This window comes from Amblyomma maculatum, chromosome 10 (assembly GCF_055883805.1).
Source record: "Amblyomma maculatum isolate TAMU_Amacu chromosome 10, ASM5588380v1, whole genome shotgun sequence".
In the NCBI taxonomy this organism is placed as follows: Eukaryota; Metazoa; Arthropoda; class Arachnida; order Ixodida; family Ixodidae; genus Amblyomma; species Amblyomma maculatum.
The window spans coordinates 83,293,393-83,306,547 of NC_139353.1; the positions used below are offsets into that span (position 1 = coordinate 83,293,393).

A 13,155-nucleotide genomic window follows, 5' to 3' on the forward strand; every position below is an offset into this window, starting at 1 on the left:
TACATAACCAAATCTTTATATACCTTAGACACACAATTGTATTAAAATAAAGTAATGGTATCATTTTTAAAATCTGCAAATGCATATTAGCTAGGTTGTTCACTCTCTCCGCATGTCTCTAGGTTCGTAATATGGCGCCCGGCATGCGTGCCGTCGTGCGTCGTTTGGGTGTGTATTATTTTTGAAACCTTGTCTCGCTACGAAAAATCTTGCTTTAATAGGTTCACCCTCTGCCTGTAATACTTAAACTGAGCCAGCCGTGATGCATGCTTCGGCACAACTGTGTTTTTGTACTACTTTCGGAGCTTATGCGCGTATTCACCTCGCAACTCGTACTGCGTGTTTTCTCATCTCGTTGCAGGGTTATTTGGATCCCTGCACAGGACCGCCGTGTCGGCGCGGAGCATTTGTACTCGCAGTGCATTGAGCCAACAAGCTAGCCCACAGCTGAAGACAGAAGGTGAGTGAAACGCATTCCGCTGTACCTTTCGTACAGAACCTAAGGACGTGAGATCAATTCCCGGCCCGGCCGCAGGGTTTGCGGGATTTCGTGCAGTCCTCCACTCTGATGTCTGTCATAGCCTGAGTAGGTTTTGGACGTTAAACCCTATAACTCAAACCTTTCACGCATATCATATTGTCACAGTGGGGAAGCTTTGCGCTAAAGCATCCTTGAGATCTTCGAAGTGAGTATTCTGTTCGTCTGGGATGAAGTAAGCGTATGGCTGGCGTCGTTTGCGTCCTGGAGTTCGGATCGTGACGCATATTGTTGATAGCGGGTGAAAGTTAGATAAACGCATTTTTTTTTTTTTTGCAGCATTTTGACCGAATTTGTTTTGTTTTTTTAAAGAACTGAATCCTAGCGTATGGTCATATACATTTTTGTGTGATTTTTCGCATTGCTTGTAATTGTTTTCATCTCATTCGGGCCTGCTTCTCCCTGTGGAAAACGACAAAAAAAGATGACTATGGTTTAGCTGTGGTTAAACCGGGTTGAATTGCGTTCGCAATACCTCCAAGGCGGCGCTTATGATTCAGCATGTAGCAATTAAGTTAATTAGAATAATTAAGCACTAATTTGAACGATTCACATTCACCAACTCTCCGAACATAGTCAGAACGTCTTCGCTCCTCTACATCTCCGGCCTGGACAATTAACCAGCAGCAACTATAGACCGTCGTCTTCTTTTCTGCAAATTTATAGCTTGCTCTTCTTCAGTCTCTTGGGCACGCTGTCACCTGCGAGCTTCGTTCCTTTCAGACTTCCTAGCAGCATCGCGAAGCCGCGTCTTCTCTAGTTTTTCTTTTTTAGTCTGTGCCCGTGGTCCCCTAGAATCAGCCTGTCAGGACCCTGGCATTCAGGTTACCCCTATAGGCCACTAAGGCACGTTCTTACGTCTTGGTTAAAGCTGTATTTGGCTCGAGTGCAGCTCAAGGTCAAATGTGGCCCTTACCGAGACTACGCGACGGGCTGAAACCTGCCGCAGTATTGATAATGCAATAAAATATTGGAACCCATTGGTGGCTGCAACGGGGTCTAGTTCCAGTGAGACTCTGTGGGTACCATTTGGAATTCTCCTTTCCAACCGGACAGTCCAAACGAGTTTGCTGCAATTGTGAGTCCAATTGGGACTCGCAGTATCTTGAAATAAGTAAATAAATAAAATAAATGAACCCCAGTTGGTTACAGTTGGATAGCCCCAATTAATTCCATTTTGAATTCTTGTTCTAGTTGTACAGTCCAAATGGGCTTCTGGTCGGTTCCAGTTGGATAGCACATTTGGACCTAGCATTTACTAGAGCAAAGCCTGTGCTGTCATTGGTACACAGCAGTAGCTGTAGTCTCGGCTGTTCATGTTCCAAAGCAATATTTAGTTGGACCAATATGTGCCAGCTAGTGAGCGCAATTGGTCAACTGCACCCGATGTGTCCATGTTAACATTTGAACATTTGACAAATGAAGAACTAATATTCTCAAAATTCATTGAAATAAATGCACTCAATTGGCAAGCACCACTGGCCTCAGCATGAGTATCTGATGAATGGCGTATATATATTCAGAGACAGAAGTGTGTTCGCATAGGTGTATATGTTGGTCTGACTTCTGCTAGTAGTGTCTGCTGCATATAGTGCTTATTGTCTGCAACATATGCATAATGCATATCTGTCAGCTTTGATGTCCATCATAGCATGTGGTCCTCATAGTTTCCACATGCCTAGTAAGCATATAAATTGGCAGTGCTTTTTCCCCATTTGGCATGTCCATTTTGACCCATTATGCGCAATAGGTCTCACCCATTGGTTGCAATAGGCAGAGGGCCATAAACACAGTTTCCGTTGGTTGTAATTGTTCTAATTTTTCTTTTTCACTTTTTTTCTTTTTGCTGGATAGCCCGCAAAACACCATTCACTGTTTTTATTAATGTGACAGTGTTAAAGGCCCTGTTCACAAGAAAGCTCAGGGTCATTAATAATAATTGGTTCACAGAAAGTTAAATGCAGAGTATCTGTCACACTTGTTTCTGTGGGCACCTGAATCGCACCCTAAAGGAAGGTGGGAGTGAAAGTGGAAAGAGAGAAAGAGGAGCCGTAGTGAAGAGCGACACCTGGGGATATTTAACGTGCACTGACATCGCACAGCACACGGACACCTCTTCGTTTCACCTCCATCGAAATGCAGCTGCCGGCTGTCGGGATCACACCTGGGTACTCTGGCACAGTAGTCGGGCGCCATACCACTGCACCACTGTGGCGAGGCAACATTGTTGTTGGCGTCGGTGTCGTGCGCGCTGTGTGTTGCCCCAAGCACCGGGAGAACGAACGGTCGGGTTTTGAGTGTTTGTGTGTGCCGTGCGTTCGCAAAGCGTTGACGGACTGAACACATTCCCGAAACCAGGGCAGCCTTCCTTCTGAAGCGGTGGTGGGGATCCGAGAACCGGCGCCGGGAGGACGACAAGGAGAAGAAATTTATGGGCTCCCGCAGGGTGCACTGCCCGTGTCATCTGAGCTGGCCGCTGCCCGCGGCTGGGAGCGGGTGTCTTCAACGGTCGCCGGCTTCTGGGAAATGTTTGAACCCCCGAGGAGTTGGAAGCTTGGGATGCGAGAACAGCCGTGGACCTGGCGAGGAGGACTCTCGGAGGGAGAGAAGGATCGGAGGGAGCACGGTGGACGCAACGAGGAGAGGAAGACGACTGAACCGGAGTGTCGTGCGGAGAGGCCGCACTCCGAGTGATACGTATCATATGCGTGCAATATGTAAATAAATTCCTAATAATCAAGATATGCCAAGTGTGGTCGAGCTTCGTCGGGGAATGCCAGAGGGGCAGAGCAAGGGACCTGCCTGACTGACGCAGCCGACAGGATCTCCGACGTCAAGCGGAACCGACCGGGAACCGGACAGAGGATGTGGGCCCACAGCTGAGCGCGCACCGGGGTGTCGACGAATTTGCAGTCTTCTACAGCAGCGCAAGTCTGGACAGGTGGGTGTCTTGTTGGCTCCTGTTTTGAGGGCATTATGGCAACCACGGGATATAACTTGCGGAGTCGCGAGGCCGAAGTAGGGGCCCGAAGCGAAGAGGGGGAGAGGCAGATGGAGCTGGTGTCGACTGCCGAGGTGCGAAGCGTCAGCGGAGGGTCAGTAGTGTCCGTCACTGACCAGATGGCATTGTTACAAATGAAATTAAAAATTGCGGAAACAGAATTGGGCAGAGCGGAAAGGGAATTAGAGCACGCAAGACTGTCTAACAACGTCAGTGCCGGTGCTGCGCTGATGGCGCCTCTGAGCGCGGAAGAAGATAGGAGACTGCCATGCTGAAGGGAGTGCTGTTAGACATGCCAGCGGAAGAGGCGCTTGTCCCAGGCTGGTTTGATGACATTGAAGCAACGCTGGATGCCTGCAGCGTCCCAAATGAATGGAGAGCGGGCTTAGTACTGCCCAGACTGAACGAAAAGGCTAGGGGACTGCTCGGTCGGCTCTCGGCGGAGAAGTGCAGGGATTACGCAGCGCTCAAAGAAGCGATTCTCAAAGGGCTCAGGCTGTCGTCAGCTGAATACAGGCGACTTTTTAACTACTCAAAAAAGGGTTCAAATGAATCATGGGACCAGTTCGCAACGCGACTGCAAAATTATTTTGCCTATTATTCCAACAGTTATAACGTTACTTCCCTGGAAGAGCTGCAAGAGCTCGTAGTGGTAGACAAATTGAAGGAGATGTTAAGTCCCGATGCCCGGGCCTTTGTTGTTCAAAATGAGACTACAGGGAAGGCAATGCGCCCGGATGAAGTGGCCAACCTCGCGGAACAATTTGATGAAAGCCAGATCGCTAAAGACCCTAATAGGAGCACAGGAGAATCGGTGGGTGGTACAGCAAACCCGGTAAAGAGAGAGAGAAAAACAACTGACTCGGCTAGGACGCGCTATGACGATGCCGGACGATCGGCTCCATATGCCAGGGCACGTAGGCAATGCTATGAATGTGGCCTCCCTGATCATCTAGCCCGTGAGTGTCCGAAACGGCGGTCAGCACAGGCGAACCTCGTGCAAACGAGCACAGATGAAGGAGGCTTAGTGGCTCGTGTTGCAGGGGCTAACTTCGGAAATGAGAACGTAAACGGTGGGGAACGCCCGTTCCGCGCCCTCAATACGGTCATGTTAGGTAGCGGGAAGGCCGAATTTGTGGGGCACTTGGATTCAGGAGCAGAGATTAGTGTAATCAGACGATCCATTCTGGGAGACCATGAACCACTTACAGGCTCAAAAATAAAATTAACTGGTGCATTTGGGGAGCAAGTGCTGGCAGAGTTGGTGTACGTGCCCTTGAAGCTATTGGGTACGCCTAAGTACGTCGGTGCAGCTACAGCTGGCTCCGAAATTCTTTGTGCCGTGACAGATAAATTGGCCCCAGGGATAAATGCACTTATCACGCCGGACACGCACGCACAGTTGCTGGAAGAGACACCTGCGGTGACAGCGGCTGATGCAGCGTTAGAGAGCGGAAGCAAGGATGGAGTGCGCGGAGATGCGGCGGTGACCGCGGCTGTCACTACGACCAGTAGACCGCACAGTGACGGCGACGAGGTGGGAGACGGTGAGCACGCAGGTGCTACCGAACATGAAGCATTTCGCCGTACGCAAATGGACGATTCTACGCTGAGGGATGCATGGGAGCAGGCCGGAGTGGGTAGCCATGGAATGGTGGAGAAGGACGGTTTACTTTATCACAAGGATGAGATTATGGGTCGCCCTTGTTTGCAGCTTGTACTGCCAAAGTCGCGCCGTCTGGAGGTGATGAGACTTGCCCATGACTCTGAGTGGGCTGGTCACCTGGGTGAGAGGAAGACTCTTCAGAGGGTTAAGGGTGCCTTTTACTGGCCCGGGATTACTGCGGACATAAAACGTTACTGCCAAAGCTGCAAAGGATGTCAGATGAAATCCCGGGTGAGAACAAGTGACAGAGTACCGATCGTGCCAATTACTCGGCCTGACACGCCATTCCAGGTCATTAATATTGACTGTATTGGGCCGATCTAACCGCCTTCTGCAAGGGGCCGTCGGTATGCACTATGCATAATCGATCTCTGCACCCGATGGCCTGAGGTGGTGTGTTTGCGTTCGCTCACTGCAAAGACGACCTGCGACGCCCTGCTCGACATCTTTTCGCGAATGGGGGTGCCGGAAACAGTGTGTTCCGATCAAGGGACCAATTTCACGGCACGCCTCACGCAGGAGTTCCTAGGGAGAATGGGGGCGACACCGCGATTCTCGACGCCGGAACACCCACAAAGTAATGGCATTGTCGAAAGGTTTAACGGCACGTTCAAGAGCATGTTGTTTGATGTAATTGAGAACCATGGTAGTGACTGGGATCGGCACGTGCCTTTCCTGCTTTGGGCATATCGGGAAGTCCCGAATGCTACAACGGGAGAGAGTCCGTTTGAAATGATGTATGGCCGTGTACCTATCAGACCGCTAACTATCCTTCAGAAGACCTGGTCAGGAGAATGGGCAGTACCGGATGGCCTCAACACTCCTGGGGAGCAGTATCTTCGCGGGTTAAGGGATAAATTGGCGGCAGCGAACAAACGAGCCACCGTAACAGCCCACCTGACGCAGACAAGGTACGCAACAAATTACAACAGAAGGGCCAAGCAAAAGCATTTCCAGGAGGGCGAAACAGTTCTCATTCAGGGATCAGACAACGCTGGCAAATTCGCAGCGAAGCGGGTAGGACCCGCAAGTGTCGTACGTAAAGAGAGACCTCGCAGTTATCTCGTGCAAACCGAGGATGGGTCTAGGAGGAGTATCCATGCGAATCGGCTCCGACCGTTTGTAACGCGGGTGAACGCAGTGGGCGTCATTTTCGAAGAGGACGAGGCATTCGGTGAAATTCCGTCATTGCCAGCTTTGCCCCACTTCGCCCGTTCGCGGGTTACGCTCGCAGTCGATCACCTTAGTGAAGAGCAGAAGAGTGAGCTCCGGACGCTCGTGGAGCAGCATAGCGACACGTTCTCTGAAACGCCTGGGAGATGCACAGTGGGAATGCACAGGATTCGTCTGAAAGGTGGTGGTGAGCCGAAGCGGGCTCATGCATACCGCATCCCTTTGACGCTTCGGGATGAGGTTGAGAGACAGGTCAGGGAGTTAACGGAATGGGGTCTGATCTATCCAACTGAGAGCGGGTTTGCACATCCGATCGTGTGCGTTGCGAAAAGGGACGGCGGCGTGCGACTGTGCGTTGATTATCGCCGATTAAACTCAGTGACCGAACAGAATGCGTTTCCTATGGGAAGAGCGACTGAGTTGTTGTATCAAGTGGCCGGGTCAAACTATATATCAGTGATTGACATGCTGCGAGGTTACTGGCAAATACCGCTCGATTCGGTTGCCCAAGAGTACACGACGTTTGTGACTCACCGGGGACAATATGCGTGGAGAGTGATGCCGTACGGTCTCAAGAATTCGGCTGTGACTTTCCAACGAATCATGAACGAGATCCTCACGCCACATCAGGAATACGCGTGCGCGTACATCGATGATGTGGCGGTACATTCAAAGACATGGGAGGATCACCTAGAGCACCTGTCGAAAGTGCTGTCGGCCATTTCCGCGGCAGGGTTCACGGCAAACGCGGCAAAATGCAGGTTTGCGCAGCATGAGGTGAAGTACTTGGGACACATTGTAGGCTCTGGTAAACACGCTCCTGATCCTGAACGAGTGGTTGCCCTACAAGAGTGCCCCAAACCGACCACTAAAAGAGAGTTGCGGAGTTTCCTGGGGTTGGCCAATTACTACCGGGATTATGTACCGGGTTATTCCACGGTGGTCTTGCCCCTCACAGATATGACAAACCGTAGAGTGCCTAGCGTAATACCCTGGACAGAAGAGGCGAATCGAGCGTTTGAGCAGGTCAGACAGTGTCTTGCGGAGGCACCTGTATTATTTGCCCCTGATTCAGACAAGGGATATGTACTCGCTACAGACGCTTCGGAGTTCGCCGTAGGCGCCTGCCTGTCGCAGATCGACGCCGAGGGTCGAGAGCGTCCAGTGGCCTTTCTGAGCAAAAAGCTGAGCCCGACACAGCGTCGCTGGGCCACAATTGAGCGTGAGGCCTATGCGATCATCTGGGCTCTCCAGCGTATGGAGACGTGGTTGTTTGGAGCCGAAATTATTGTAAACACTGATCACAATCCATTAAAGTTTCTCACTCTGACTTCCCCTCAGAGCGCCCGCCTAATGCGTTGGGCACTGGCACTGCAGAGATTTAATTTGGTGATTGTTCATAAAGCGGGATCACTCAACGCCAATGCTGACGCATTGTCGCGGTTTGTGGCATCAGCTCCATAGCCTCGGGTGTATATGGCACGGGCGGGAGGGGGTCCTTAATTTTGTGTATATGTTGTATTTTGGTTTGCCATGGTGTACTGAATATGGAGTTGCGAGGCATCTGCCTGTTTCAGTTTAGCGCGAGTGGTGTTGAGCTCTAGAAGTGTGCTGCATTCCAAAAAGTCATGCATCACAGCGGCGATGGGGCTGTCGTGCGCGCTGTGTGTTGCCCCAAGCACCGGGAGAACGAACGGTCGGGTTTTGAGTGTTTGTGTGTGCCGTGCGTTCTCAAAGCGTTGGCGGACTGAACACATTCCCGAAACCAGGGCAGCCTTCCTTCTGAAGCGGTGGTGGGGATCCGAGAACCGGCGCCGGGAGGACGACAAGGAGAAGAAATTTATGGGCTCTCGCAGGGCGCACTGCCCGTGTCATCTGAGCTGGCCGCTGCCCGCGGCTGGGAGCGGGTGTCTTCAACGGTCGCCGGCTTCTGGGAAATGTTTGAACCCCCGAGGAGTTGGAAGCTTGGGATGCGAGAACAGCCGTGTACCTGGCGAGGAGGACTCTCGGAGGGAGAGAAGGATCGGAGGGAGCACGGTGGACGCAACGAGGAGAGGAAGACGACAGAAGGGACTGAACCGGAGTGTCGTGCGGAGAGGTCGCACTCCGAGTGATACGTATCATATGCGTGCAAATTGTAAATAAATTCCTAATAATCAAGATATGCCAAGTGTGGTCGAGCTTCGTCGGGGAATGCCAGAGGGGCAGAGCAAGGGACCTGCCTGACTGTCGGTATCGTGAATGAAAAATCACAAGCATGGTGCTGGTGGGTGGCAGCTGGCAACTGACATGGCCACGCATATAGGGTTTCCTGATGTCGCTTTGAGAGCTGCCAACTCAGTGCCGTCATTTCATATGGGAGGGGTATCACAGTCAGCCTGCCAGAACCTTTTCATTCGTTACTTCTAGGCCGTGCATGCATGCTCATTTGGCTTGGTTAAAACAGGGCTTTATATTGTTACGACGGGGGTAAGACGTAGGAGCGCTGAACAACAGGACGATAGGGCAGGGAGCTCCATTGGTCAACAGCAGCGCATCCGGCATGAGAGTCTTTTCCAACGTCTTTCTCCTTCACTTGTTCTGTAAGCTTCATCTTTTTCAGGACTGGTACAATATGTTTGATGGTGGCTTCCACTATTGTATCATACCGTCAGAGGCAGAGCTTAAATATTGTTACGACGGGGGTAAGACGTCGGAGCGCTGAACAACAGGACGATAGGGCAGGGAGCTCAATTGGTCAACAGCAGGCCATCCAGCATGAGAGTCCTTTCCAACGTCTTTCTCCTTCACTTGTTCTGTAAGCTTCATCTTTTTCAGGACTGGTACAATATGTTTGATGGTGGCTTCCACTATTGTATCATGCCGTCAGAGGCAGAGCTGAAACGTCCCCCGCAATTTTTTTCTGTCTTTTTCTGTCTCTCATGTTGGTTTCCTCTGCAGAACCAGCAAGGAGCACCAAGTCGGTGCTGGACCCATTACAACATGCCGACTACTTTGGTCTTGGCAAGCTCCTATCAGTGCGCGAACTCTTCGAGGCGCGTGTCCACTTGGGTCACAAGGAGGGCCTGCTCAACGACTTAATGCGGCCCTACTTGTTTGGCTCCAGGCTGGGCTACCATGTCATCGACCTGGACAAGACGCTGCAACACCTCTTCTGTGCCCTCAACTTCATCGCACACGTTGCCTACCGTAACGGCATCATTCTCTTTGTCACCAGGCACCAACAGGTTTGTTGGTTCTTATGTATTGTAGGGAATAGCATTGTAAAACCTGAGGTTTACCGAATCCTGACTTCCAGGATACGAATGATTTGAATAGAACAAAACTTAGGCATTCCACGTTGCATTCAAATGGTGACTGTGATTTTCCAGATTTAGGATTATATTTTGGGACACACTTGAACATCATCACTCCCAGCCTAATGACGCAAACGAAGAACAGGATTGTTTTTGGTGAGAATCAGTACCATGTGAAGGCAAGCATCCAAAGAAAGGAAATCACAACAAAGTTTAAAGTTGTACCCGGCATACTCATATTTCCAGGCACTGTACTTAATAACCATATATTTTTTATATTGATTTCTCATGTGAATAGGAGTACTTACGGATGTGCTTACATTGCACAATCTTATTCATAAAAACCTTTCTTTAAGTGGAGCATTCTATTTTTTTTTTAATTTTCACTCTCTTCAATGATATCTCGCCAAAAGTTAACTTCCTGGCCTGCTTGTGAAAAAATTGTCTAGACTCCTCATACTTCACTGTCACGGGCACTGCTGCATGCTGAATGGCGTCTTTCATACTGTCGAATAATGAACAATGTTACATAGCTTGGCATGACTAGTTCTCCAGAAGCATCACCTTCAGTCAGTATTCGTAGATTCTTTGTGCCACATGAATTCAGGAGCAAATTCATTGGTGCCTGCAGCTCTTTGGCAGCTTAGCAGCGGAGGTAGAATACCTATTGGGATTGTCATTTTGGCACTTCACTCGTGAATGCTGCACGTTGCATTAAACGGTTTGCTAAACTTTATTAGGCTGATAAATCCTTGCTCAATGCGTGATGCAAAGCTCTGCTAAAATGTTCCCTATATTCCACTTGCCTTTCTGTGCCTTTGGTTGCATCTCTGGATTGTCAATCTGGGGGATGCTGTCCGGTTCTGTTAGAATGAACCTAGAGGCTTTGTGATGTTAAAAGACTGGAGGAGGGCAGCATGGATTTGCTAACAGGGTGCTTGCAGAGCTGGCTGTTGGCAGAGCAAGACAGAGGTACCTCGAGATAAGCGAACACTTCTTCCCTGCTGTGGGGTTCACCGTGCTTATGAAGATCTGGTGTCCGGCTTGCTCTGATGCGAATGAATGATTTCAGCTGCTTACAGTTCTAGTTACCTCCTTTTTAGTAGTTATACGTAGTACCTGTTTATAACTCGTAATTTACTGCCCCTATTTTGACCTCGCAGACAGCTCACATGGTGGAGGAGACTGCCAGAGAGAGTCATGAGTTTGCCCACACTCGGTGGTGGAGGCCCGGTCTCTTCACCAACTCGACCGCACAGTTCGGCACGGTCACGCGGCTTCCAGACACGGTGATCCTACTCTCGACTCTCGATTCAGTTTTCGAGGAGCATCTCGCCGTCAAGGAGTGCAACAAACTGCTTATCCCAACGGTGGCCATCATGGACACCAACTGTGACCCACGGCTCATCACCTACCCAATCCCTGGAAACGATGACACACCGGCCGCAATACAGCTCTACTGCCATCTCTTCAAGACAGCAATCCTTCGTGGGAAAGAGCGGCGGAAAAAGGACGAAGAAGCAGCTGCTAGACAACAGCAAGAGGCAGCAGGCACAGCCAGTGATGCATCAAAACAGCCAACCAGTGCTTAAAAGACATCAAGCTAAGCCTTGTGGAACTTGTATAGTTGCCAGAATGAATTTTATGTCAGTAGTGAAATTCCAAGTCGCGTGAAATGTTTTATTCACTGCCTGTGCCGGCTACTAATGTTGCCTTTTTGCTGACACAGTGCATGAAGTGTTCCATCGCCATGCACATGACCTCTAGACAAATTCAGAACACTGTTGATCATTAACGCATCAGGAGAATGAAGAGGCACATACCAACATAATACAAGGGTGGGGAAATAGGGCACTACCATATATCACTGCATGCAAGTCGACATTTTTTCTTTTTTACAGAAAGGGTCACTCGAGAGTGGGGGGCCGACGACTTATACGTGAAGCCGACTTGTTTGCGCCGTCTAATGTAGCTCTGACCGTGCTGAGGCTAGCACGCGTCTTGTGCCAGTGTACATTCTCTGCAGGATATGTGGAGCTCCTTGTATACATTAAAAAAAAATTATTATTCATAGGCAACTCGGTTCCAGTAAAGAAAACTATCGATAGCGCTGACTGCCACTTTTTGCACAGCATTGCTGTACAGCAATGAGCACCTTAATGCAGTATAACCTTCAGAGCATGTCTCCAACAAGAATGCGAAATTACAAAACCATCGGCAATCTGGAGTCGGCCAGGCCATGTGTAAGCATGGAAAGTGAACCGTTTCTTCATCTTTTCTCCATTTGTCTCAGAGTGCTGGCTTTGTGATTGCATAGTTTCTAGTTTTGAGCTGCCCTCAATGTCATTATGTGAGAATTGAAATAAGAAATAGTGCGCTGTCATCACGCATCTTCCTTTGCTTAGATAGTGGAAAGCTACCACCAACTTAAATTTGGAGTCAATGCATGTGCGGTAGTATGCAGCATTTTTATTAAATTAGGCAGTTTTGAAGTCTAATAATGCTCCTCTGCCCGAAACACCACTGTTTCAAAGAAATTTGTCACATTACGAAGGACAGTGAAATTTGTCTCCACTGCCATTAAAAGCTTAATTTCTACTAATTGTGGCCATGTGTATTCTGCATTCCTGTAAAACAACTTTCCGTACATCAAGGCATGTGATTAACGGTCTGCACATTCTCCACTGCAGCAAACTGGCAGTTGATAATTCAATAGTCACGTTTAGTTGTTTAATATCTGCGAAATGCTAAATGTAGTACAAATAGAGACTCCTCAATACAAGCACCAGTACAAGCTGAGGTTGTGGATTCATATTTCTGCTGAGGCCACAATAGAAGACTGCAGGCTATGTATCTATTTGGGGATGTGTGCATCCTGTTATATTACGAATTGTTGATGCGTTAGTGTGACGTAATGAAACAACATGGTGACAAGGGGTGAACAGGCGCTATGCATGCGGAACTAAGTCAGCAAAAAATAATAATTTATATCTCCGTCCAGTCAGGTACCTCACTTTGCATCATTTTGAATTTAATATCGTAACCATTGTCACTGTTCAGTTCTGCCATGGACATTAAGCTGCAGCGGTTATAGGCTTCAGTCAGTCATTATTTTTTTTTAACTGAACGATTGAAGATCATTGATATCCTCAGCGGTTCATGTAATTTAAAAAACTGAATTTGCGTTACATCAGTGAAAAGCTCACATTCAAACTGATGTTGATCTAGTCGACATTAAGGAAAATGAGTATTTGCTGTTGTATGCTATTGCGGATGTCCCACAAGAAAAGCTGCAATATGAAATGAAAAAGCAGTGAAAGGAAATGGAAAGTGCAAGAGCTGATATTACTGATCTTGCCTGTGCATGGCTTTGCTACTTCTCGGGTTAAATTAGGTTCTCCAGGCACGGCATTGTAAATCATACAACTCCCGTGTCACTTTTTTGGAAGGCACTGGTGCGCACTAATGCTGTGAAACCAAG

The 13,155-nt window shown here is 49.0% G+C and overlaps 1 protein-coding gene across 1 annotated transcript; it reads left to right on the forward strand.

The window, feature by feature from the left end:
• Window positions 1–14: 14 nt before the first annotated feature.
• On the forward strand, window positions 15–11,339 carry mRpS2 (mitochondrial ribosomal protein S2). The gene is made up of 4 exons (XM_084583006.1): window positions 15–168; window positions 362–460; window positions 9,319–9,605; window positions 10,838–11,339. Exons 1-4 carry the CDS (start codon window positions 132–134, stop codon window positions 11,264–11,266), a joined length of 852 nt encoding a protein of 283 aa, XP_084439132.1. The 5' UTR covers window positions 15–131; the 3' UTR covers window positions 11,267–11,339.
• The last annotated feature ends 1,816 nt before the right edge of the window (window positions 11,340–13,155 follow it).

Excerpts from the sequence above, each read along its gene's own strand:
- mRpS2 (XM_084583006.1), top strand. The coding sequence starts at position 132 with ATGGCGCCCGGCATGCGTGCCGTCGTGCGTCGTTTGG. Across the intron at positions 169-361 it reads TGCCGTCGTGCGTCGTTTGG|GGTTATTTGGATCCCTGCAC; the intron begins GTGTGTATTATT and ends ATCTCGTTGCAG. Across the intron at positions 9,606-10,837 it reads TTGTCACCAGGCACCAACAG|ACAGCTCACATGGTGGAGGA; the intron begins GTTTGTTGGTTC and ends TTGACCTCGCAG.